This window comes from Podarcis melisellensis, assembly GCF_964234715.1.
Source record: "Podarcis melisellensis genome assembly, chromosome: 6".
NCBI classification, from domain to species: Eukaryota; Metazoa; Chordata; class Lepidosauria; order Squamata; family Lacertidae; genus Podarcis; species Podarcis melisellensis.
In genome coordinates this window covers 12,539,792-12,566,917 of record NC_138538.1, presented here as the reverse complement: position 1 = coordinate 12,566,917, position 27,126 = coordinate 12,539,792, and the positions used below count along the sequence as shown (strand labels likewise).

At 42.7% G+C, this 27,126-nt stretch overlaps 2 protein-coding genes and 1 long non-coding RNA gene across 8 annotated transcripts in view; all 3 read right to left on the bottom strand.

Moving 5' to 3' along the window:
• SYCP2 (synaptonemal complex protein 2) overlaps nucleotides 1-10,284 on the bottom strand; it is a 47,197-nt gene extending 36,913 nt beyond the window's left edge. For 3 of the 5 annotated variants that reach the window (XM_081916609.1, XM_081916612.1, XM_081916613.1), the window contains exons 1-8: nucleotides 10,163-10,284; nucleotides 7,484-7,533; nucleotides 6,543-6,683; nucleotides 4,214-4,342; nucleotides 3,062-3,166; nucleotides 2,360-2,384; nucleotides 1,119-1,204; nucleotides 284-372 (exon numbers count right to left, since the gene is read on the bottom strand). In XM_081916609.1, coding sequence (XP_081772735.1) covers nucleotides 284-372; nucleotides 1,119-1,204; nucleotides 2,360-2,384; nucleotides 3,062-3,166; nucleotides 4,214-4,342; nucleotides 6,543-6,683; nucleotides 7,484-7,510 — 602 coding nt within the window. In that variant the 5' untranslated portion in view covers nucleotides 7,511-7,533; nucleotides 10,163-10,284. Of the gene's footprint in view, nucleotides 1-283; nucleotides 373-1,118; nucleotides 1,205-2,359; nucleotides 2,385-3,061; nucleotides 3,167-4,213; nucleotides 4,343-6,542; nucleotides 6,684-7,483; nucleotides 7,534-9,344 lie in introns of all 5 variants that reach the window. The other 2 variants (XM_081916610.1, XM_081916611.1) reach the window with 2 other exon arrangements.
• Nucleotides 10,285-13,298: 3,014 nt separating this feature from the next.
• On the bottom strand, nucleotides 13,299-15,411 carry LOC309373200. Its single transcript, XR_014169828.1, has 2 exons — nucleotides 14,940-15,411; nucleotides 13,299-13,857 (listed from the first exon to the last, which is right to left on the bottom strand). It is a non-coding gene; the product is annotated as an uncharacterized lncRNA (long non-coding RNA).
• Nucleotides 15,412-15,915: 504 nt separating this feature from the next.
• Nucleotides 15,916-26,888, bottom strand: FAM217B (family with sequence similarity 217 member B). Of its 2 annotated transcripts, none has more exons than XM_081917026.1 (4): nucleotides 26,503-26,888; nucleotides 22,761-22,872; nucleotides 22,564-22,649; nucleotides 15,916-18,717 (listed from the first exon to the last, which is right to left on the bottom strand). In XM_081917026.1, the coding sequence occupies exons 1-4, from the start codon at nucleotides 26,601-26,603 to the stop codon at nucleotides 17,526-17,528; spliced, it is 1,491 nt and encodes a 496-aa protein (XP_081773152.1). In that variant the 5' UTR covers nucleotides 26,604-26,888; the 3' UTR covers nucleotides 15,916-17,525. The 2 variants fall into 2 exon arrangements, with proteins under 2 accessions (XP_081773152.1, XP_081773153.1); XM_081917027.1 differs by having other exon boundaries at nucleotides 26,508-26,888.
• Nucleotides 26,889-27,126: the final 238 nt, after the last annotated feature.

Sequence of the window (27,126 nt, the reverse complement as noted above, 5' to 3'; positions counted from 1 at the left end):
CTGTCATGTTTGATCTGGCTGAGATTCCTGCATTAATTTACATTGGCTTTCTTTACACCAGCATAGGATTGCTTCTTAGGTTTTGTGTTCTTTCTTCTTTGATACTGTTTTCTAAGAGCAGCTTTCTAAAAATGCTTAACCCAGAGGCTGGATTATGCCTAAAGAATATTTTAAGCCATGTCAACAAAACGATTTCCCCACAAAATTAGATTCTCTTACCAAGGTTCTAGTTTTATGAAAAGGGGAAAGATTTATGTAATTATATTAAAGATTAAATAATTACATGACTTCTTGCATTTCCTCTGTAGAAATAATTTTCTTTCTAGTATCTCGGGGCATAGAATCAAGCATTGTGTTCAATTTTCTTACTGCCTAAGGATAATAAAAATAAATGATTGAATATTAACCACATTAGAACAAGAAATATTTGCAATGCATTAGGTGAAAGAATATTTTTAATTGTCCATTAAAACTATGTAACTTAAGAATCTCGATCTTAATGACTGCAGATCTTGAGTGTTTATTGTGTAATATATAAATCTGAGTCTAAGGGTATAACACAGGGTTATCAGTTTAGTGGAGCAAGAGAAATTCTTCTCTGCTAAAGTCTGGATAAACTATGTACCCACAATCTGCAGAACATGTCAGTCAGGCCTTTGTTGGACAAGTATGTGGCTGACTATACACAATGAAGCATCACTAAAAATACAAAAGCACTTTTCAAAAGTCAACCCAAGTGGCTGGTATGTCAGCTATGATATCAGCTATGTGCTGACAGAGTAGCCAAAGAATACATAAGGGGCTGAACAACAGAAATTACATAAGAGAAAGAAAAAAGGAAATGTTCTTGAAAGTGCTTGAGAAAAAAATGGATGTTAATTTATTTAAATTATAAAAGTGGTATAGTGCTAGCAGAGAAACATTTTTCAAAAATATATAGAAGAAATGCATCAAAATAGACACGTTAAAACAAATGGACACAGAGATCAGAGAAGTAGGTATACGTGCATTATTTCACAACTGTCTTTTAAAAAACTGAATAAAAACTTTTTAAAATACTCCAGGTAAAAGGGTAATCATTAAAACCTAACATTATTCAGAAGAAAGAAATTTCTTACCTCCTGCTGAATATAAATGTTAATTCTTTTATCGGTAGCAAGTGTGCATGTTCGCAAAACAAAATTCTCTAGTACTTGTATTTTACCTAAACAAATATTGTAATATATCATTTACGTAAGTCTCTACAAAGCCATATGATTATATTTTTAAAAAACTGGCAATTATAGTGTGAATAAACACATTTAAAGCCTTTCATTTAGAAAGCAAGCAAGCTTTATAAATACAGTATTGATTGTCTGAAGTGACACAAAACAAACAGGAATTTAACATACAAGCATTCTAAATTTCAGCCATCTTTAATTTATGCAACCTGAAAGGAACAAGGAACACTAAAGCTCATTTGCTAGAGCTTTTGGCTGCATCTCTGTAGAAAGTTGGGCTGCTTAAATCTTAAATCAATGGGATTTAAGAAGTCTGTATAGAGGATTGCAGCCTTTCTCTGTAACGATTCAACAGTAGTCCTTTTCATTTCTAAAGAGAGCCACAAACTTAGCATCTTTCAAAGCTTGTAGATTATCTGAAACTTCATAATCCAATAAGATCACCATGTGTCTTACTTTATATAAGACAGCCTTCTATTTGAAGAGCTGTCTAGTCCAAGTCAACTTTAAAGATAAAGAATTATAAGAAGCAGCAGTAGGTTTCTTGAAGAGGCCCACCAACACACAACATCTGGACAGCAAACTAAGCAGGCACACAGTTTACCTGATCACAGTATTCCCCATTATAGTGAAATGTAATGCATTTCTATTTAAATTACTGTAAAAATACGTAAGGCTGTGTACATCCTCCTATTTACTATTTATCCAGTGGCCTCCTAGCACTGTTTTGGGAAGTGGTATACACACAAAATTAGTCACAATCCATCTCTATTGCATTTCATAAGATGATGAAACCAGATTCATCCAAATTGGGGGGGGGAATGACTTGGCTGCATTTTAAGCCAGTTGTGTGTACACAGCCTAAATGTGCATCCATCAATTTTTCTTTCTTCCTCTCTCTGCATAAATTAGTATATGCAAAGTTTATATAAGTCTATTTCCTCTCCCTGCCACTTTTTGGGATGCATTTTCTCTTTATGACAATGTGTAAGTGCCTTCCCCCAGCCCAGCATCTAGGCTATTTGACTGTAATACATAGAATACACTCATTACTGATTAATCAAAACACCTATAGGACCAACAGTATATGCAACTAGAAAGATAATAAATATAATTATGGTAATTAGTTTCATGCATACCTTTACTGCTGGCATCATGTACTATCTACAATTTAAATAAACAACATATTAAAATCACTCTGCACAATCAGGACTAATTTATTTGTGGAAATGGATTGTATCCAATGGTGACTTTGTGCTATTAAAAAGCAATTCCATTCATCCAAGGCAGAACCTGAATTTTGCTAAACCCAGAGGTACAGCATTTCAGGAAGTAGCTTTTCAGGAAACAGACAGGCTGCAGTGAATAGGAAGGATCAGCAAAAACTGGGTGTCCCAAAGCCACTGAATTCTGCTATCAATGAGAAAACTTTAGAACTGATTTCTGTTTGTTTAGGCAAACCCCAGAAAAATACACATGTAATAACTATATTTTCAAAAAATTATGCTGAAAAAGAAGAGGAAATGGACAAAGAGAAGAGAAGAGACAACCTAATGAGATTGCTTATATGTGCATAACTATAGTTTACATTTGAAATAAGCAAATAGAAATTTTGAACATGATATCCTTTATCTGCATATGGGATAAACAATGAAAATCTAATTGGCTTTTTAATACAGTTGGATTTCTTGTTTTCTTAATGTTTAGATATTTAATTATGACCAAAGAGTTAAAATAATGTACATAAAAAAGCTTTCCCCCAAATATTTAGTAAGTACATCTTATAAATATTTAATAAATACATGTCAATTTATGGAACAATGCAGGAGGTGCATATTTACCATAAGAACATCAAAGAAGTCTTCAAACAGAGTGGCAAATTTGTCATTCTTTTCATTTACTCTATTTTGGATAATTTCTTGAGCCTTTTCAAACCAATTTACCATGTAGAGAAAACATAAAAGGTTTGTATAAGTATACATTTAAAAGTTATTATTATTTCTAGAATTCACCAAGGGTAACATGCCTTCTTTTGGCGCAAGGGCAATGTGCACTCATGGTCAACTTTGCCTCATGCCAGTGGTAGGTGTGGTCAACACAGTTTATCGCACATGCTTGCATAAAGAAAAAGAGAATGAGTGAGAAAGAAAAGAAAAGAAAAACACATAGGCACATAACTGCCTCCCACTCATGCAAAGCAGCCTGGTAACGGGGCTCATTCCCTCTCCACTCAAATGACTGATACAATTATTGGGGAGCAGGATCATTATGATTTATCATCATTATGATTTAGTGATGCATATAGGTAAAGGGACCCCTGACCATTAGGCCCAATCGTGACCAATTCTGGGGTTGTGGTGCTCATCTTGCTTTATTGGCCGAGGGAGCCGGCGTACAGCTTCCGGGTTATGTGGCCAGCATGACTAAGCCGCTTCTGGCGAATCAGAGCAACACATGGAAACGCTGTTTACCTTCCCACCGGAGCGGTACCTATTTATCTACTTGCACTTTGACATGCTTTCAAACTGCTAGGTTGGCAGGAGCAGGGACCGAACAACTGGAGCTCACCCTGTCATGCGGATTTGAACCACCGACCTTCTGATCGGCAAGTCCTAGGCTCTGTGGTTTAACCCACAGTGCCACTCGCGTCCCATACAAGGAGCCATTATCAGTTTTAAATCACTGTTCAGCACTCAAATCAAATGGACGTCCAATATGTTGCTATTACAGTGGTACCTCGGGTTACAGACACTTCAGGTTACATATGCTTCAGGTTACAGACTCCGCTAACCCAGAAATAGTACCTCAGGTTAAGAACTTTGCTTCAGGATGAGAACAGAAATCGTGCTCTGGCAGCAGAAATAGTACCTCAGGTTAAGAACAGTTTCAGGTTAAGAACAGACCTCCAGAACGAATTAAGTTCTTAACCAGAGGTACCACTGTACTTTATCTCTAATTACTCCTAGGAAATATTTTGAATTTCCTATACTTATCTTTTGAACAAGACCATATTCTATCATTGCTGGAAACCCAATTTCCCCTAATATGGTTATATTTCTGCCTTGTTTCAGAAGAGTATTCAACATAGTGGAAACATTCTTGACTTCTTCATTGTCAAGTCCCTGCAAATTGAAAAAGAAAAACTTCAGTAATTATACAAAAAACTTTACTTAATAGGATGAAAACAATGGGTTGGATCCAGACTTGTCAGCCACAAATGAAGGACTCCTTCCATCCAAAAGAAGAAAAAGATAAGACCCAAGAATCTGAGGGGATATGGGGGTGGCAGAAATGTTGCTGATTCCCTCCTTGCACCACACCAGCACCACCTTCACAACTATTTTGGAGGACTCCGACCCCTTGAAGTCACATATTTAAGGAAACACCTTTCTTAAAAAAAGAAACTGCTTGTCTCCACAAAGAAATTGAATTTTACATCACTTTTAATGATAAAATCAAAGTCATCTTAAAAAGGTAAAGGTAAAAGACCCCTGACAGTTAAGTCCAGTTGTGGACAACTCTGGGGTTGCGGCACTCATCCTGCTTTGCAGGCTGAGGGAGCCAGCGTTTGTCCGCAGACAGGTTTTTTCTGGGTCATGTGGCCAGCATGACTAAGCCTCTTCTGGCACAACGGAACACTGATTTCAGAGCAGTGCACAGAAACAGCGTTTACCTTCCTGCCGGAGCAGTACCTACCGTATTTTTCGTCCTATAGGACGCACCGGCCCATAGGACGCACCTCTTTTTTGGGGTGGGGAATGAATAAAAAAAAATTATTTCCCCCCTCCAGCCGCGGTTGCCGCCCCAAGCCTTGCACACGCCTGCCCGAAGCACGGGGCACCCTCCGGAAGGCTCCCTGTGCTTCGGGCGGCAGGCTGCCGCCCCAAGCCTCGCGAGCCTGGCGGGAGCTCCTGCCGGGCGCGCAAGGCTTGCAGACACTTGCCCGAAGCACGGGGAGCCCTCCGGAGGGCTCCCTGTGCTTCGGGCAACAGGCTGCCGCCCCAAGCCTCGCGCGCCTGGCGGGAGCTCCTGCCGGGCGCGCAAGGCTTGCAGACACTTGCCCGAAGCACGGGGAGCCCTCCGGAGGGCTCCCTGTGCTTCGGGCAACAGGCTGCCGCCCCAAGCCTCGCGCGCCTGGCGGGAGCTCCTGCCGGGCGCGCAAGGCTTGCAGACACTTGCCCGAAGCACGGGGAGCCCTCCGGAGGGCTCCCTGTGCTTCGGGCAACAGGCTGCCGCCCCAAGCCTCGCGCGCCTGGAGGGAGCTCCTGCCGGGCGCGCAAGGCTTGCAGACACTTGCCCGAAGCACGGGGAGCCCTCCGGAGGGCTCCCTGTGCTTCGGGCAACAGGCTGCCGCCCCAAGCCTCGCGCGCCTGGCGGGAGCTCCTGCCGGGCGCGCAAGGCTTGCAGACACTCGCCCGAAGCACGGGGAGCCCTCCGGAGGGCTCCCTATGCTTCGGGCAACAGGCTGCCGCCCCAAGCCTTGCGCGCTCGGCGGGAGCTCCTGCCGGGCGCGCAAGGCTTGCGGCCAGCTTCCTGAAGCCTGGAGAGCAAGAGGGGTCGGTGCGCACCGATGCCTCTTGCTCTCCAGGCTTCAGCGAAAGCCTGCATTCACCCCATAGGACGCACACACATTTCCCCTTCATTTTTGGAGGGGGAAAAGTGCGTCCTATGGGGCGAAAAATACGGTATTTATCTACTTGCACTTTTTTGGGGAGCTTTTGAACTGCTAGGTTGGCAGGAGCTGGGACCAAGCAACAGGAGCTCACCCCATTGTGGGGATTCAAACTGCCAACCTTCTGATCGGCAAGCCCAAGAGGCTCAGTGGTTTAGACCACAGTACCACCCAAATTGTAAATCACACACAAAAAACATTTTTACTCCTAAAATGCCATTATAACTGGATAAATATGTAAACAGCAGCAGAATAAAAGAATAACAATGCTTTTACTGTAAAATGCATGCTATGATGAAACAATCTTAACAGTCCATTAAAAAGTGAACAAAAAGAGGGCAATGCAATAGAACTTAAAAGACCTCTCTCCTGTTCCCACCCAACACAGGTCTGTTGGCAAAAGGACAATGGAGAAGAACTTAGAAAACATTGAGTAGGTTCATATGTGATTTTGTGCTGAGAGATTAACAGAAATATGGAGTCTGTAAACTCACAACAGACAATTTTCATCTCAAAGAGGCAGAATACTATCAACAATACTTCATAATACTATCAAGCCCATGGTTCTCCTATAATTCAAACTGCCCTAAACATATTTTATACAATATTCCACTATGTACTGACGTAACACAAAAACAAAAATCCATTACCTGGCATATAAGTTTGTCTAATTTATTGAGAAACTGTTTGCTGCATTTGTGAGAAATACCATCAGAAAAATCAGTTTCCAAGAACTGTTCCAATGCTTGGAAGTCATTTTTTCTTGTAGCATCATCTATACATTTTTCCAGCTGTCAGAATGGGGGAAAAGCACACAAATACTACTACTTAATACTTTAGTTACATTGAGCACAGTGACAAATCTCATGCAAATCTGTATTTTTAATCAATCTTTTAATTAGGACTAAAATGCTTTTCTGGCTTTTTTAAAGAGAGGTATAGTGCTAAAATATTAGAAAGATGTTACTGTTAATAGCAATGACTGGAAAGGGGGGGAATATTCCATTGTGCAAGCAGAAATCCTTGCGCTGATGGGATGCTCAAGTAGTACTACACTGGACACAACTCAAAGTTTCCATGCTCACAGTGGCTTCTCCATTCAAATCAATGGAAGATACAGCTGTATATATAAGCAAAGGCATGTACAGGCAATGCAGCCCCTTTCTCTGAAATCAAAGGAGGGGGATATCATGTAGAAGCTCTATGTGTGCATTTGTACACGTTCCTTAGGAATTAAGAAACAATTACCTGTTACTGAATCAAAGATACTTGGAAGATATATAGTGGTTTGGGTAACCATGTGTGTATTAAATTATACTGCAGTAGTTCCACTAGTTTTATTATTTTATGCACATTCAAAGCAGGGTGGGGGGAGGAAAGGGTGAGCTAAACATCAAATAAATCAATTTTCTACAACTCTTTGGGGTCTGGATTGAACAAAAGTCATTCTTGGGAATAATAATGTATAAGGCCTGTACAGACTATTAAAAACAAACAAATACCTTATGCCCGTAAAACTATTATTTGGTAATGTAAAAGGCTAAGCTATTAAAACAAAAACAACTCAGAACAGATACAGAGCAGCACATACCTGTCCTTCCCGCCTCCTAACAGGCATTTTGACAATTTCATATACTTAACCTGAGAGGCAAAAAATTAAGAAAATGCACATTTTAATATAAAATCTAATTTCAATTAATATAAATATACTGCACACTTCAACTGTGAAAAGTTACATTTTATCAGTAATATTAAAAACACAATAAAAATGTACAAGTAAACCAATGGTTAAAATGACGTGTTCTTTAAGATTATCTGTGGCAATCAAAACCTATTTCTGCTTCAAAATCTGACCCTGCATCTACTTTACAATAGTATTGATTCATTTTATGTAGTAGCATTATAAGCCCCAACTGTGAAAAGTTACATTTTTTCAGTAATATTAAAAACACAATAAAAATGTACAAGTAAACCAATGGTTAAAATGATGTGTTCTTTAAGATTATCTGTGGCAATCAAAACCTATTTCTGCTTCAAAATCTGACCCTGCATCTACTTTACAATAGTATTGATTCATTTTATGTAGTAGCATTATAAGCCCCATTGAACACAGTTAACTTCTTCCAAGTATACATGCAAACATTGCAAGTTATGCAATGCAATTTTCACCATTTAATATTTGAACTGGTGTCTCTGCCTACTATAACAATCGCCCTTGAGAATGGTTCAGAAGCTACAACTGATGAAGAATGCCTGCTTGCTAAAGGCAACAATAGATAAAAACATTAATATACAAGGACTTCTCCAACAGTTTCTGGTACTTTTCAATGTATTAATAAATCCCTACACAGTCCAGGCCCAGCATACCTTAGGGATCTGAACACATCCATTCCATTCTGAACACATCAGCACCCATCAAATTTGGTAGATTGATGCTGCAGGTTCTTTTTCAGTAATGTTACAACTTCTTAGCAAGAGGTCAGCCAAAGTCTCAGTGTGCAGTTACTTAAAAACTCTGCAACTAACCTTATGCCAGATATTAAAGAGCAGTTCCACATTCAACAAACTAGTCATGTTTACTGGGGCATGTGCCACCACTGAGTTTAGACCCCATTTTACAAGGGGCATACTTGATTATCAGCTGAAGCTTGGTATGAGCTACTGTCACAGCCTTATCCTAGCTATCCAGTAGGCACACATCCAGAAGCACTCCCAAGAAGTGAACCTGATGATTTAGTGGGATATCTTCACTACTCCAGTGAAATTAGGACTGCCATGGTTTATTATAATATTGTTAGGCTGGTTTCAAGTTAAAAATAGTGCATTCACTTAAATCCCATTGATTTCACACTAAGCACACCTGACAGAGCAATTCAAATCTCCTTGCACCAGGCCTCTGGGGGGAGGGGGAAGTATCCCTCCACCCAGCCTGATGGCTGTTGAGACTCCATCTACAGTTACACCAGCATCACTGCACTGCCATAGGGGTCCTCCTTCCACCTGTTATCAGGCTCAATTGCAGTGCCAGTACCAAGGCTGCAGAAGCAATTACACTGCCCCTTCCTTCTGACATGCATAGCAAGGCTGCCGATACAGAAGTGGTCCTATTGCTCCATAAAACCCTGCCAGGCTAGGGAGCTGGTTAGGATTAGATCCAACCCAATGCCATTAGGTTTATTAGCCAATGTACATAATTTTGAACTTTTCGAGTGACATTCCTTCCTTTTTTCTTGCACAGGCAATAAAAATGTATGCAATCTGTAACCTCCCTCAGTTGCATCCCAAACCATGTTTGTTTATATGTTTTGAATGAACAATGAACAAATTGCCCTGGAGTTTACATGTTTATTTATTTTCATTTTGGGATAACTCTGTTACTACAGTAGAAAACATTATATTGATGGGTCTTCTTTTCTAGGACTGACAAAGTTTGAAATTGTTCCTAGCTGTACCTTTAATGATGGTTCAGTGTGCAGAAACTAATGTGATAATGCTTAGCCCTGTGTAGTGAAAAACTTCGTATTCTGATTACTTCAGATCAGCATGCTTTTAAAGGCACAGGAACAGGTATGACGAGGCAAGATCCAGCAATCTAAGCCCTTTGAAGGCTTTTTATCATTTCTTTGGCAGTTGCCTAGCAGCAGTAATTATCAAAGCAACTACAACCATGCTACAGCAGTATGAAAAAGCAGCTGTATGCTGCATAACTGCTAGTAAGAATTTAGGGTAACAAAGGTGAGTTTTACAGTAGACAAGCTGGTGTTAACACTTGCCTGGATAAATGCAGTTTAAGCTAAAACTCTCAACAGGAGCAGTTTCTTGTCTCCATGAAGTTCAAGCGGACCAAAATACTCAAGGAAGACTTGTAAAACGAATGGCTATTTTAAACCGTTTGTATAACCTCCCTTAGGCAAATGTCACCCACTGTCCCCTCCCTTCCCTTGCAGGCTGACTAGAAACATTTGCAAACGGGGGTCCGTTTTCATGTTTCTACCCCAATGTAGAAACCGGTGGGTAAAATAACCCAAGGGGCGCAGCAGTTAAAAAGGCGAGCGAAGCAAATACGAAATTTCCACGAAAATTAGCTAGATTTCTCTCAGAAGGAAAAGGAAACCAACGATCTAGCAAGATCATTGCCAAGAAATCCGAAGTGGGGGAGGGGTATATCAAAACACGAGGGTTGCATCCGGCGTGAGGCAGGCGCGCTGAAACCAAGAGACGTGACTAACTTAGGCCCGTTCATTTCCATGGGCCTGCTCTACCCGGTTACCTGGCCAGCGCCCTCAGGCGACAGCGCCCTGAAGCCGCAGCTGCGAGGTACGGGCGGCTTAGGCGCTTCCCTCACACGACGCCCGAACGAAGCCGCCAAGGCGCGCCGCCGTCCCGCCAGCCAATCACCTTTCCGGAGGAATACGCCCGCCTCGAGGAACCCTGACAGCCAATCGCTTTAAGCCGTCCTGAGGTGGAAGGCGGGGTCACTCAGAGGCGGGCCGCGGAGGGGGCGGGGCGAGGAAATCCTCTCTCCCAAGTCCAAGGCCCCTCCCCACGCAGTCACGCTCGCTTCCTCCTCCTTCTCCACGCTACCTGTTCCTTCCAGCCAATCAGCGGGTGACGAGCGTGACTGATAACGGTCGTTGTCAACCGCTGTTTCTCGCCCCGCCCCTTCTCGCTCCAGAGGTTGACGCGATTGTCGCTCGCAACTGCTAAAGCTCTGTTAATTTTTTGCGCAAATGTCGAGCGCTTAATATACTGTATTTCTGTTTTTTCCCCGCGAACGCACAAACTGCCACGACCATCTTTAGAGTAGTTGTCCCTTCTCCACAGTATCCCTTCAAGTGTTTTTTCAATTCACCTCAGTATGTTCATAACGCCTCGCTTCATTGGACTTCATGATAAATGGCGCTAGTTAACATTTATTGTCATTGGTAGTAATGGTACCAGTCATAGTAAATAAATACGGCTTCCATTTTTTAAGATGTGAGGGGAGAATTCACTAAATTGCTTTCAAGTTCTTAAATCCTTCCCAAATTCTAGCACTGTTGTTGCGTTTAAAACAAAAATGTGTACAGCTAAGAAACGAGCTCGTTTTGGGCGAGCACATGTGGATCGCCGAACGCTGCTTCTTTCATTGCACGTTCTAAAAACGCAGAAAAATAAGCGCTGAGGTAAATATTGTCCCCCACAGACTAAAAAAAAGGCAAAACATCCAGCAGCAGCCACCCTAGTGCCGTTTTATTCAAATCAGTATGTGGATTTTCTAAATATGCCACTTCAAGCACTGTTCTACTTGTAATAACATTTTTTAAAAAGGGAATAGGAAATAGAGTGTTAAACCTTGTGAGGAAAAATTATAAGCACCACCAGATGTCACTGTAACATAAGAAAATATAGGCAACCTATACAGTAGTACACTGCAGCTTTTAAGTACATTTGAGGAACATTTCGCCCCTCAAAGAATCCTGGGCGCTGTAGTTTGCTGGGAATTGTAATTCTGTGAGGGGTAAACTACAGTACCCAGAATTCTTTGAGAGGAGGGGAATGTGATTTGAATGTGCTTTAAAGCTACAGTATAGAGTATAGGTTAAGCCCCTTGCCAGATTGTGCAGGAAGAAAGCAGTTTGCATCTGCAACTGTGCAAGGACATGGAAATGCAAGGGGCCAAAACGCTTTCCGTTAAATTCATTGCAGCATCAGACAGAACAGTTGTTCCAATAAAATGAACTGTTTCAATGATAATTCTTCATCAGCCGGCAATTGTTGTTGTTGTTTAGTCGTTTAGTGGTGTCCAACTCTTCGTGACCCCATGGATTTCATTTTATATTCAGCCGGCAAGAGTATAAAATGAAATCCATTACATTCAAATACAATAGAGAGATTGAAATGACAGGCCTGCATATAAACCAATAATAAATACATAGCAAATTAATTGTCCCCAAAGGTACATCAAATGGCCATGGATCTGGAGCCTGGCCAGTTGCAGGGGCAGGATAATCAGGCATGAACCCTGCACCAGTACAGGTCCAATCAGGTCTGCATTGGACCCAATGGCAACGGGTGGCGGCTATGCGACAAATCTGGAATCCTGGGCTTGCTCCACTTTGGGGCTTTCTGCTGGCAGGGACATGGGCGGTGAGCCTTTCACCTGGCCATACGCTCAGCAAATGGAAGGGGGGGGGGGGACAACGCCACGTCAGTCACTATGTCAGCTGAGATTGGTGGGAGGCCAGTTCAGCTAAGAGAGCCCAACGGAAGGATGCTTCCACTTTTTTATATTGTACCTCCCTTCAGTTAACTTGATTTGAATATGTGCTTGACTAACATGGTGCATCCAGTTTACCATGCAGATATTAAATGTTTTAATCCAAGAGGCTAAAAAAAAGAAGTCTCCAGATAGTTATCTCCCTCCTCATTTTACCTTCACAACCAACCTGTGAGACAGGGTCTGCTCTAACCCAGAGCTTTCCAAACTTTCCATGTTGGTGACACCCTTTTTTTTGACATGCATCATTTCACAACATAGTAATTCAGTTGTACTAGTAAACCAGGGGTTAAACGAACCCCTTCCCAGCCCCGGAGCACAGGGAGTGTTCGTGCGACACAACTACATGCTGCAGCCGACACACTGACATGTCGCAACAGTTTGGAAAGCTCTGCTCTAACCAACTTAAAACAGCCATTTCCCCTTATCCCCCCTCCCCCCCCAAGGAGGGAAACCTCTTCTAAGATGGGGACTGACTGCAGGCACCATCACAAATCAAAGTGCGCTTTTCCTTCAGATCTGTTTAAAATGTGCACCTACATGCAGACTTAACTGTTTAAATGCCATACAATTAATCAACTTTCTTTCGTTGGGTGATGGCCCCAGATATCTACTTATTTAGGCAAACTGTACTATTTAGTTGATTGTCATCCTTCCCATTTTTTAAACAATTTTTTTAGAATAGTTGAAAATGCTTTGGGCACTGGGGTGGTTGTGGTCCACTCACTGACATCACAGCTTGCTTGGTACCAGGCACCCTGAACCCTCCACCATGTTAATAGATCTGCGCAAGCTGCTTTCATGCTTGCAACAAAACAGAGAAAGTGCATCTGTAAATACTGTCTTTGCTACCAGTGGTGCCTGTTACCTGTTGCCTGTTGGAATAGTAGGGCACAAGACAGGAGACCAGCAGTCCATGAAGCCACTTTTAACATATTGGGGAAATGTACCTATGATTTATATATATTAGTTATCTCATAAGCCAGTCCTTTAGGTGACAATCTATTTGAAAAACAACAAACCATATTTGGCAAACAGACCACACTGACTTTTGGCTGGAATTAGATGCAGTTGTTGCTTTCAGATTTTGCAAGAGTAACGAGGGACAGTTAAACAAAAAGTTTCCATGAAGACAGATCCCAAAGCCTTGCGCAAAGTAAGTTTATTTGATTTTGTTTTTTGACAGAAAAAGCTGATATTTATTCAATCTGACCAGAGCATGCTTGAGGATACGGGGGCGGGGGAATGATATTTGTAACAATATCATATGACCTTCAGACAATAACACAGATGAGTGATACAGTTCAACACTAGGTCTGACTTGGAAGAAAACACCTGCAAAGTTCATAAATAAATAAATACACCAATCAGTTTTCAGCCGTTCCTGAGAACCTGGCATCTTACAATGGAAGTACAACAAATAAATCCTGTTTCATTACTTATTTTAAGGACATTTGAATGTGACTCATTTCCATGCTTTCAGATCTTAGAAAGTTATGGTCAAAAGCACCAGAGCAGGGGAGAACGAATACATAATTCAGTATCATTGTACAAATTCAACCAATAAAATGGTTTAAGTATGCACACAACTTGCTTTTTAAACTTCCAATTAAATCACACTTGAAGATAAACTGAAGCTATACATACACATTTATTATCAATGTCTTCTGCTGAAGAACATTCTGTGGAAGAGGTCAGGACATTTTCTTTTTTAAAAAAATAGTATTTATTGAATTTTTCCAATCAAACCAAATTATATATTCCAAATTATACAAATTATCCAATAATCAAACAAATCCCAATGTTATGCCTAATTATAAATTATTATTATTTTTAGCTAACTTCCCATGCTTTGAGATCAGAGGGAATCCTAATCATCTCATATTTCTACTGCATTTCAAAATATTACAATAATTCCCTTAATACATTCTGATATTATTCCTTCATTATTTTCAACAGCCTCTGCGTTCATTCTGCAAGTAAGTTTAAGTCCAAACAAAATGTTTCTGTGTGGATTCTTTACTCTTCTTCTTTATAGTCCAAGATTCCCCCCTGTAAATTCACATCCTCTCTTCATAAACTGGTGTTTCTGCCGCATCAGTCCAGGAGCCTTCCACTGCCATGTAGCTGCCATATTGACAAACAGTCCAGATAAAATCAAATCATGGCATCTGCCCAATGTTGTTCCTTAACCAGCTGCTATTAAAACATTAGCTTTTCCTGGGGAGGGGGTTACCAAGTAAACTGGAAGTGCAAGTATCGAGAAGTAAAATGTTAGAGGTTTCCCCCCACCCCATAGCAATATAATTTGTTTCAGCTAACTGATCAGTCTACTTTTGGTTTCACTCCTGGCAGGACGTTTTCAGCTGCCTCACCATAACCTTATTCTGCTTTCCAGATCCCCATGTCTGTTCTGATGTATACACAGAGATTTCATGTGCATGGGTCCTCGCCATTCAGTCCAGAGGAGGATGGTGCTTTGCAGGCATGAAATGATGCCTCTACAGCCCTGGTCTTCCACTGAAGCAAATGCAGTAGCCCTTGAGGACCAGAGAGCTCCATGTGTTCACCAGTCTCCTGAGACCATGGTTTAACTATACTGTGGCCATTTTAAATGTGACGTAACACATGGTTCTGAATCAGTACTTCCCTGAATTGGATTAATCATGCTCCTATCCCCTTAAAACCTGAAAAAAAGCCTGGCCATCTGTTGGAAGCACTGTAGGCATTCAACTCTGGCCTTTCCAAAACAGCTGTAGAGCAAAGCATTGCCTTTGGTAAGCTTTACCTGTTTAAAGGCGATTAAAAGATATTTTGGGTGCTTTGGAGTATACCAAGCAAAGAGAGGACTAGAAATACAAGTCAATGAATGTGTTGAGGAGCGAACTAAGCACCGGGATAAGTGGAGGGCTGTTTCCAAAAATCTGAGTGCCTCCATTACTAGTTCTGCATAACCTGTTGCAGAACTTACATGTCGCACTTTGCGGTCTTTCTCCTCTCCTATTCCATGCCTTCAGCTGTCAATGGCACTTGGCAACGAAATGTAGAACATCATGACATCACAATTTGAGTTAAGTTCTACTAGATATTATGGAGGGAGAGAACCTGATGCATGATGATCATTTGTGGCAGCAGCTGCATGCTTACTATGAAGTCTTGCTCAGACCTGAAAATGTGATCATACAGTCTTTGTGCCACATTGGAAGTACAGCTCAAGCTCCTTCCTACAGATTGGGTGCATGGTGGGAGAAGGGAGCAGAAATCCTTTCACTGACTAAGCAGGTTGGTTGTATAAGACCCACAGCATCAAAGGATTGGGCTTCTCTTGTGACTGTAATGCTTTTGTGCATGAAGCTGCTGCTATGTCAAACATCAGCTATGCTGATCCTTATTCAAACTATGTGCAAAATCATCAGGATCTTTCACTTCCAAGTATACACTTAGCTTTGCTGGAAGGACCCTTAGAATCCCAACATTTTCAGCTCCCAACCCAGAGTGGAAAATGGTCAGCCATCACCGACGCTGAGAAAAATTATGGAGCTCAGAGATGTTTTGACTTTGCATAGATAAAGCTTGCTGGCTCAGTTTTAAGCCGACAAAGACTTTGGAAGGAAAACACTGCCACAAACACAATGGCAGGAACTGCAAACTAGCTGCTAAACACGGCAAAAGGCTTGATCGGGTTCTCATTTGCTTGTTCCAGGATTACGCAGGAGCAAATCCTTCAAAGACAAATGAAATAAATAATTTGTGTTTTCTTCAAACTTTCTGCATTCGAAAATAACCAACCCTTTGACTGAAGACCAACAGAAAACCCTTTGCTGTAGTGAAAATACTTTCTGCTGGTATAAGATCAAAGATGATGAACTCTTGGAATGTGCGGCTTGAGCAATCTAGCCATGAATATTCCTATGAGGAAGCCAGCCTTCCTACACAAACTACTAAGAGTAAATCAGTGTCAATTTCACAATAAAGCTCTAGCGCATATGGCAACACATGCTTTTGTCATTAGGAGAGAAGGCCCTGCCATCCACCTTGATGTGTATTCCTAGTCCAGGGAAATTCTACCCCAGCATCTTTGGGATACTGGGATAGTGTGTTCCAGATTCACTATCTGGCTTATGATCTACCCTTACCGTGTAAACTCTTATCCTGTTTGAACAGGGTCTATTTAGCTAGGTCTCCCACAGACCTGTCTGTATTCCTTTCATTCAGGCCCCCTCAGTCTGATCAGCTGACGAATCTTCAATGGCGCCTTCTCTTCACCCTGCCGTGCAACTTCCCCCGTGGCTCTATCGTAGGAACATATGAAGATGCCTCATCTAGAGTTGGGTCATTGGTCCATCTAGCTCAGTATTGTCTACTCTGACTGGCAGTGGCTCTCCAGGGCTTCAGGCTGGAGTCTCCCAGCCCTACCTGGAGATGCTGTGGCTTGAACGAGGGACCTTCTGCAGGCAAAGTAGATGCTCTACCACTCAGCTGTGGGCTGACAGTCATGGTACATATTCATCACCCACAAGGTTCTTCTCATAGGACTGTCCCCAAAATGATGCATTCGCATTCTATTTGAAGCTTCCCTGATTAAAGCAAATAAATCTCTGTTTCTCCAATTAAGCAAGTCTGCAGTATCATTTTAAACAGGGGAGAAATTCCCAAGAGTTTTCTGCATGTACTGGTGCTTATATCCCTGTGTGGCAAAATCGAGATGCAATTATGGCAATGGCAAGCTTATTTGGAAACAAGCATGTGTTGCTTTTAATATCTGATGTTTTACTAAAGTTTTATAATTGGTTGGAAGCCACCCAGAGTGGCTAGGGCAACCCAGTAGATGGGCAGTATAAGAATAATAAACTGCTGGTGCTGTTGTTGTTTCCTTACGAGCATATCATTATTTCACCGCATGACAGCACACTTTGAAGTAACCTTGGGAAAACACCAAGGTCCTCCCACTGCACAATAGCATTTTCTTGTAAAAAAAAACAACTGAGAAAACTTAGCTCAACAGGAAGGAAAAGGGTTATTGCCTGGCCACTTCAGAACCAGATATTTCAAATCAGTGTAGGAACAAGATTGGGTGGGCTTTGAGCAGGTTTTTATGGGTGTACCCTGAAAAGCAAGACCCTTTCCCCACTGGCCCCTGCAGTGGGAGTCACCACGAGAGATGGAGCACTTAGCTTCCTGGATTGTGTTGACTGGGGAGGGGAGAACCAGACCTCTGACACCAAGTCCAATCACAACGCATGTCAAGGGAATCAGGGAGGAGCATATTTCTTCCTTCTCCACAGCACTTGAACTGCTATTCCAGCTCTTTGCCACACAGAAAGGATTGCCAAGCCCCACAGCAACAAGAACAGCAAACTCTGCTACTGCAGCGTTATTTAAATTTACATGGCGTTTGCTTCGTGCCATTTGCCTTTAGCTTCTTATCCGCTGAAACTTTTTTGGCAGGAACGTAATTACCAGCATTCCCGTTCTTTTTGGGATTTGGGCAGGCGTGGGCTGGCAGCCCCTTGAGAGGGACAGCTGAACCGTGGAAGGAAGAGGGTTGCTTGGGTGGCCGGAGGTTGCCAGCTCCCTGGATCATAGAGCTACTCTCAGGAGGATGCTTACTGACCAACGGCTGCTTGGCAGTAGGCCGCTTTTTGGCTTCGCCTCGTGCTTCACAAGGCCGCCTGGGGCGAGCTGAGAAGCCACATGTCGCTTCAGCCGTTTTCAACTGACCATCATAGGGAACAACCTGGCTGGGTCCTTCGCTATGCAACTCTCTTCTGTGACCCTGCTGGCCGGCAAGGACTCTTGGAAAACCTTCGTGGACAGTCAGTTGTTTCTGTGGAAAAGGACTGTGCAACGGTTTGTTTTTGCCAGGGCTTTTTAAGGTCCGGAGGGCACCGGGAGCAGTCTGAGGCCTTGTCTTGGCCGCCTTCCCTTTCTCAGCCTGTATCGTCTGCATCTGCAGCCATTCCAGCTCCAAAAGCCGGTCGACGTACTTCTCAAGCGTCCCCGACGGCTCTGGCCGAGGTTCTGATTTGCATTCCGTGTTGACAAATGCCACCAGCCCTTTCAAGTCCCACGTGTTGAAAGGGGGCGGCAGGAAGTCCGGGTAATAGTAATCGGGCTGCTTGAATTTTGTGTCAAAGAGGTGTTCGAAGCACAGAGGGTCAATCTCCTCCGCCCGCAGGTTGAGCTCCGGCGGGGTGCAAGGCGAAGGGGGAATGGGGATTCTCTCCGAGTCGGAAAGGTCACTGGCGCTGTCCTGATCAGAATCGTCTTTCATAATCCGCATGGATTCAAAGTCAAGGAACATCGCGTCAGCAGAGACGCTTTGATATCCAGGGCTGTAGTGGTCTGCTTCAGCTGAATGCCCTCCAGGGTTTCTCTCTAAATTGCCTTTTTGCTTGCAACAAAAACTCTGAGTCAGCCCATCTTCTGCGCCACTGGAATCACTCCAGGAAGCATCCTTAAACACAGAAGGGATTTTGCTCCAGCCAGCGTCATAATACTTTCTGACCAGAGCTTCCTTTTTTAACCTTGGCGCTTTGTATGAAGAAGTGCAAACATCTGTTGTTCTAGGCAGGAAAAGAAATAATATTTAGTCTTTTTTGCTTTTCAAAAAGTAAGGCAAGTCATTGCCACAAACGTATGATTGCAAACCAAGCACAAAAGGAGAAAAGACAAAATGTACAAAGACATAAAGATGGTGATATGAACGAGCTAGTTATAAAAATGTTCTATAAAGCAGAGAAAGGGAGAACATCTGCAAGCCTCCAGATGTTCTTCCCATCACTACCAGCCATCATAGCTAACAATAAGGGATGATGGGTATGGGTATTATTTGTAGTTCAGCCACATCTGGAGAGTCACAGGTTCTCCATAACCTCTTATCAAGCATCTTAATGGCATTTCATATTGGGTGGTCTTTATTAAAAGGCACTGCAATGCTCTGTAAAAGATTGCTTCTGTAAAAGATTTTCCCCCAGTTGCCACTGTAAAAAGTGCTACTGTTTAGACATCCTATTTACCCCCATCGAGGTAGAAAACTGCTTGAATATCTGTAAACCCCGATAGAGCAGTATGAAAACCTGATGTGGGAGCTTTATACAGTAGAAAGCATGAAAGGAAACAGGAGATACTTCCTTTGAATTTTGGACACGTATACCAAAAATGAACACTCTGATATACAGTATCTGCCATTTGAAGCAGCAGGGGAAGCAAAATCACATAAATGTTTTCATAAAGGCAGGATATTAAAGGCTCACCTTGATAAAGTGATACCACTCCAGGTACTGAGTATTCTGTACTCTTCCTACATCTGATAAGAAATCAGCTGCAAAAATCTTAAATTTACAAGGCAATCCAATACTCAAGAGGTAAGCCTTATTAAATTGTGGGTTTAGCATGGAGCCAAAGTGATGCCCTTCAGATCATAGAATTGTAGAGTTGGAAGGGACCCTGTGAGTCATCTAGTCCACCCCACTGCAATTCAGGAATCCTGAAGTAGGACTTACTGAAATTCCCTCATCTGCACAGCTCGTATGGTTGAAAAACTCTCCCTTGCTTCAACTGGCCTACTTACCTGTAAAACAGGGATGGGAAACATATGGCCCTCCAGATGTTGGACCACAACTCCCATAATCCATGGTCATTTATCATGCACTGGCTAGGGCTGAATGGAGTTGAAGTCCATCACAATCTTGGACAGAACATATTGTCAAACATATTGCTCTGCTTTCCTTTGGACCACATCGGTGAGGCAGAGAGGAGTGTCTTATCTTCTGGACAGCCCAGGACCTCAATATGCATGTCCTAGGCTTATGCCCCGGGGAGGTCACCTTGGGACTGATAACACAGCGGTTTGACTTCACCCCTGCAGATGCACTCCATTGTCTCTCAAGACAGACAGATGACAACAACAGCAACAACCTAATGGTATGATCCTAAGCATGTTGACTCAATAGTAAGTCCCACTGAGTTACATGGAACTTATGCCCATGGAAATGTGCATTGACTTGCAGCTTTTTCTGTTTAACTTGCGTGCCGAGACCCCGCAGCCACCCCCTTGTCGGGAAATAACTCACACAGAGACGCGGATATTAGGTTTATGTTATTGGGCAAATTTAGCTACAACTTTATTAAATTACAGAATGTGAGCGGTATTGGCTTAGGCATTGATTGGACCTGAGTATATCTGACTCCTGCCCGGTGTGCAGGAAATCTGGTAAAGGTAAATCACTGGTAGGGGGAGCCTTGTCAATGCAAACCAACTCAAGCTCCCCCTGGTTTTCCCATCATGGTCGTGTCAAGGCCCTAGCCCCCAACCGGGCTTCAGACAAGATCAACACCCCCAGATTCCTTTAATGGAATACCCTTAAGCATGGAGGGGCAGGTGATGGCCACACCTCACCTCCCCCACACCAGTCCTCTAGCTCACTCCTCAGTTTAAATGGCCCCGGCCACGCCCCCCCCAGCCAGCGGATTGGCTGGCCAGGCTCTGACATGGCTGGGATCCCCCGGGCAACAGGGGACAAAGTCCCCCGCCCCCGGTGAGGAGGGGGTGACCACGCGGTCCACCGCAACTCCTCCCCACTGGGAAGTGGAGCGGATTTACTCAACTTCTGTTTACTTCTGTTACTTACTTTAACTTTAAATTTAACTTACTTAACTTAACTTAAACTTTAACTTCTGTTTAACTTACTCAAGAAAACTGCTTCAAATCTGTTTGAAACACAGCTCAACATCTCAGTGGCATAGCTAGGCGCTTGGACTCCCGGGCCGACACATGCTGCCATTTCGGGCAGCACGGAGCCTGCAGGTGCCCAAGCCACCAAGTCACTTCCAGGAGAGGTGTGTGACTCGGGCACCTGCAGGCCTCACGGTACGTGCCGCCCCCTGGGTGAGTGGTACCCACTGTACTCTGCCCCCTCAGCTATGCCTCTGCAACATCTTTCTGCTTAGCTGAGTTTAACCAGACTGCAGCATATTAAACAATATTTCTAATGATTTACATCTTTTTATAAACTGTATGGCTAATGCATGTTAATTTGGATCTAAAATTAAATGCTGGCAATTATATTAAAGAAGGAAAAGCAGATGTGAAGGAAACCGATGAACACTTCTTATTCGTTCTGGGCAAAGCCCATGCTGAAATCAACGCCATTCAATACATTTCAGCTAAGCTGCATGTTTGCAATTGTGAACATGTGCGTTGTCTGGATATGTGTTCCAAAAAAACTTCCTGTTTCAGGAGCTTGTCTGGTTAGCATAAACGTTTAAGAAGAAAACCTGCACAAGGCAACTTTTTACCATGTGATGAAATAAAATGCATGATTTAAGATAAACAGGAAAAATAAAGGTGGCATGATTGCCTTTTCAAATATGGGTCTAGCCCACAGCTGCTCTGTATTGTGGTCAGGGTGGATAAAAATCAATGGTTTTTTAAATTAAAAAAATGGATTTTATTGATTTAAATCAGATTTTTAAAAATTTAAATCGGATTTTTAAAATAAAATGCTTTTGGAGGAAAAATCTTTCTAAAAATAGTTTTCTATTTAAGTTACATTATAGTTCAAAGGCTATTCATCAGGAAATAAGGATTTGTTTTAAGTTTTTCATGTGTGCTAAAACTCAGTCTAAGTTTTGTTTTTATTTAAATCGTTTAACCACATCAGTTAACAAACATGGATACTTATGCTATAATGTTGCTTTAGTTAAATTGTTTACATTGTTATTAAGCTAATGATTATTTTTCTCCTTCCAATAAAGTACAGCAGAAAAGTTGACAATAATTTCATAATTACCTGTCTTTGTATTTCTAATAGTATAACCAAATCAGTATTTTTTTATATAACTGTAAAAACTACGCTGAAAATTTATTATTCCCAAAATGAAACCTTCATCTGGCTGCAAATATTAAGATTATACCAGCAAGAATGAATCTTTCTGTAAAAAAAATGATTTAAATCAAGTCTTACTGACTAGTGATTTAAATTGATTTGATCTAAATCAAATCCACCCTGATTGTGGCGCTCTTCCCCAAGCTCAAAGCTTCTATTACACATACAAATGTGGTCCAGATTTTCTGTTCTTTGATAACTTCTTCCCCAACATTCCATGTTTCAGTTCCTCTGCCCTTCCCTGCTAACCAACCCAACGCCACTTACAATTGTTTTTATCTAACACAAGTTCATCCGCACATCAAGCTCCCAGCATTGATCATCCATAAGTGGCCAAAGGTGAACAAAAATCACCAGCATATTGCCCAACCAGTCAGAAGTTTGGAATAAACATTCATGTCCTATTCCCAGAACTTTTCAAAACTTGACCATGCCAACGGTTGTGTTTCTACCTACGCAGTCTTCATTCATGCATGCAATGGGCTTGTATACCACATATATACACTGCCAAGAGAACTTTACCTGTTTTGTTGGAGATTTTCACAAAGCTGGGTTTTTTCATTGTAGTGAAGAGTTGTCTGCTTGTGTTCTGTTACATGACAGGAAGTCTAAGAAAAATTGAGTAATGTATAGTTAAAACTCCAGTAGGAAAACCACAGAATATGTCTGCCAAAATAAAAATAAAAAAAATTGCTGCCATGAAGCGGAAGAAACTTTACCTTTTCAGTAGCAGCTGAAATATTTTTGCCAAGTCTGCTGGGAGAAGGTCTTATATGTGGTGGCGATTTCTTGATTTCCTTGGCACTTGGATGGCTCTTTCCTCCACTGGAACTATTAATGATTAAAAAGAGGACTATTTTCAAAGGGGTTTATTGATTAAAAAAAAAATAATTTTTTCTGTTTGCAGACATTTCTAACCCATTACAGAAATCTCTTCTAATTTTCCTGCAGTTGTTATTCCTGTGTGATTACTCCTATGAAATTTTAAATTTCTATTAGCTGAAATCCATTACTGCATCTGGTTTACTTAAGTGTGTGTTTTGGGCATGGAGATTTATAGGACATTACCTATAGAAGAATGGCAAAGACTTCTTGTGATTTCTAACAGCAATTTTAAAAAAATGAAATACTTTTTTAGATTAGAAGGAAAGAAAACTATTGTTACATTTTAGAGAGCTAGAATTTAGGCTTACAATCAATTTAAAAAAAAAAATGAATCACCTGTGTCATGTATCTGGTATGATTTATAAAGTTTCTGGGCCCATACTCTCAGATGGTACCTATGCTTTTAACTAAAGATGTGGTCCACTCCAGATGTTGTTCAACTACAACTCCCATAATCTCTGACCACAGGTTATCCCCACTGGGCCTGATGGGAGTTGGAATTCAACAAAATCTGAAGGGCCACAGCTTGCCCATCCCTGATTTAACTTCTCCAAGGCACCAAATGAGGACCCAAATGAGGACTCAAGAGCAGGCTTCCTCAACCTCAGCCCTCCAGATGTTTTGAGACTACAATTCCCATTATCCTTGACCACTGGTCCCGCTAGCTAGGGATCATGGGAGTTGTAGTAGGCCAAAAACATCTGGAGGGCTGAGGTTGAGGAAGCCTGGTCAAGAGATACCCTTCTACCACTTTCCCACAGCTCTCAGTCATCCCTCCACTGCCTGGGTCTAAAAGGAGCACCTGCCTTCTGTCTCGTTGGTTTGGAACACTGAAAATACAGGTGCCATCTCTGGGTTAGGACCTCAAAAGTCTCAGGAAGCACCTGAATGGTCTGTGGTTCAGCTCTCTGGTTTCTGCATTCTGGTTAGGAACTGTGTTGCCTCCTGCTCCTATTTCCTCCGCTCTCTCTGTGCTGCAACCTTGCCAGCCATTCTGGGAGCCTGCTAATGTTTAGGCAAGAAACCAAGCAAATGGAGGGCAATCATCCATATTTCTGATAACCAGATGGGCTTCCTTGATCCAGCAACTACCCACAGGCCCCTCTCTGGCTTGTGACAACGTGCCACCCCCATACGCGGTCTCTGGCAATTGCTGTAAATCTAAGGACAACCTATCCTTTTCGCTTCTCTTGGCTCATTGGACTAGGTTGCCAGCATATAAATGTGGGGGGAAAGGTGGTGGTGTATAGACAGCCAGTGGAAATACAGATCCCTTAATGTGTTCACAGGTGTTAAGTACTTCTTCCGCCATTCGATGCTGCCTGTGTTAAGAGACAAGGAAGAGAAGATATTTTACAGGAGATGTTTATGATGATATCTCCTGCCAACCTAGCAGTTCGAAAGCACGCCAGTGCAAGTAGATAAATAGGTACCGCTCCAGCGGGAAGGTAAACCGCGTTTCCGTGCGCTGCTCTGGTTCGCCAGAAGAGGCTTAGTCATGCTGGCCACATGACCCGGAAGCTGTACGCCGGCTCCCTTGGCCAATAAAGCGAGATGAGCGCCGCAACCCCAGAGTCGGCCATGACTGGACCTAATGGTCAGGGGTCCCTTTACCATTTTTTAAGATGATATAGAGTTGGAAGGGACCCTGAGGATCATCTTGCAATGCAGGAATATATGCAGTTATCCCTTATGGGGATCGAACCTGCAACCTTGGCATTATCAGCCCTCTAACCAACTAATCTAATCCACGGGGAAGCAAATGCTGGTGTTCCAATAACACTACTAGCTACCGAAGCAGTGAATAACTATTATGTGCCATACACTTCGCTATCTCTTGTGGGATGTGAGGATATTTGTACAACAATCAGAAATAGGTGCTCCACGTTCCCATCACCAAAACAAAACAAAAACCTGAGTAAATGGTACCTCTGCTAATTACAATTTGCATTAACGTGCACTTTAACGACAGGATACTAAAACATGATGTCACAGGGTGCAAAATTCAATTACGGAATTCCTTGCTCAAAGACATTTTGATGGTCACTAGCTTAGAATTATGGTGCTGGAGGAGACTCTTGAGAGTCCCATGGACTGCAAGAAGATCAAACCTCTCCATTCTGAAGGAAATCAGCCCTGAGTGCTCACTGGAAGGACAGATCCTGAAGCTGAGGCTCCAATACTTTGGCCACCTCATGAGAAGAGAAGACTCCCTGGAAAAGACCCTGATGTTGGGAAAGATGGAGGGCACAAGGTAAAGGGGACGACAGAGGAGGAGATGGTTGGACAGTGTTCTCGAAGTTACCAGCATGAGTTTGACCAAACTGTGGGAGGCAGTGGAAGACAGAAGTGCCTGGCGTGCTCTGGTCCATGGGGTCACGAAGAGTCAGACACGACTAAACAACAAAGCTTAGAAGTGGCTTTAATATGAGATAAGACAAATTCACAAAGGATATGGCTATCAGTGACTATATGCGAAGTTAAGTGCAGTATACTTAACATGAAGTATACTCCATGCAGTTATGTATACTCCATGTTCACATGCAGTATACTGGGGGAACAATCAATCCTGGAGGGCTGTTCCCTTCACATCCTTGTAGACTTCCAGGAGGCATCTACTCAGCCACTGTTGGACTGGATTAGACCCTTGGTCTGATCCAGCACAGCTGCTCTTCCCTACTTCTATTCTTCAACTTTACGTACTAGCCTTTTTAGGTCTTGAACCCTATATTGCAGTTTGCTACTTGAAATAAACGTCGGCTCGCCGTTCTCATGCAGTTTGTGGTCGCAGGCTGAATTTAGAGCAGCTACGCACACAGAAAATGGCAGCAAGATTTAGGTCAGTATATATACCCTCCCCCACTCTTACACTTTGAAAAGCAGCCATGGAACAAAAATCGTCACACCAACAAAAGTTCACAACGCCAGCGGATTGAAAACAGCCTGGGGTGAAACAGCACCAGTGGGCATCTGCGTATTTGAAAGCTAACAAGGTGTGATAGTGTCTTACCTGAATTATAAACCGGGGGTTCACCCACCCCCTCAAAAAACACATTTACACACAATCCGGTATGTGTCTACTCAGAAGTAATCCCCATTGTACTACATGAAACTTAACCCCAGGTATATTCGATTGCAGACTTAGCTATCTATATCCCTGTTCCAAAACAAGCATGGTACCTAAACAACAACATACGCACGTTCAAGTGCGATGTCAGAATGATATCACATTTATTCTGAACTATAAGCACATAATGCAGTGTATGTCTTATATATCGATCGGTTCATCTTGATGCCGGCTTATATCCATGACATATTTTACATAAAGAAAAGGGGCCATATTTGAGCTTTGGTATTGGTTTGCGACACAAGGAAAGCAAACTTGTAACAGCTATTTGCATAGATGTGGAACAGTAAATTTAAAAACGCTGGGGGGGGGGGGGGAGATGTATTCTAGCTTAGCTAGAACTTCATCAACCAGCCGCCCATCTGCATGCATCATTCCATTAAAAAGCGACGCGTTTGCATGCGCAGAGCCGACTGCTTCCAGAACGAGAAAAGGGGAGAGATCCTTACGTTACCATTCCTTTTCCTTCGACGATCTCATGGGCCGGAGCTTCGTTTTGCAGGCTCCCTGCGCGCAGCGGAAAGGGATACTCTCGGATGCCCGGTCCCATTATAGGCGAATGGCTGCTTTGGGGTTGTCGTCGCGGTTGTTTTTACATCGGCTGATGCGCGATCCTACACCTTGCAGAATCGGATCCTCTCTCCAGCATCCTTTGGTGCGCCCGAGGCAAAGCAAGGAAGCGAAGGGACGCGGGGTCTCTCTCTCCACCTCGCAGCCTCCGGTTGCTGCAGTAAACAAACCCCATGCATCCCTCCCAGGCGCTCTCTCCGTCTGTCTCTCCACGTGACTTCCCTTATCATATCAGTGAGATTTAATCAGCCTTCTCTCGCCGGAGGTATCACACATCAACCCGGACTTTGCACAAGAGGCAGCTGCATTATTTATCTAGCCGCGTCTGCAGATCCTTGCAAAGCCGTCCACCGCCGGAATATGGGAGCAAAGCATTCCCTCCCTCCAAAAAAACCCCCCAGTGCTGGTTAGGTGGGCCATTGAAATCGCAAGGCATTCTGGTCTCCCGGAGGGACTTCCCTGTGCGGAGGGAAGAGACCATCAATGACTGGAGGGATGCAAAA

Coding starts and splice junctions, on each gene's coding strand:
- FAM217B (XM_081917026.1), bottom strand. CDS start 26,603: ATGGGACCGGGCATCCGAGAGTATCCCTTTCCGCTGCGCGCAGGGAGC. Junction 22,650..22,760: donor TTTCAGCTGCTACTGAAAAG/GTAAAGTTTCTT, acceptor AATTTTTCTTAG/ACTTCCTGTCATGTAACAGA. Junction 18,718..22,563: donor GAAAATCTCCAACAAAACAG/GTAAAGTTCTCT, acceptor TTTCCTGCCTAG/AACAACAGATGTTTGCACTT.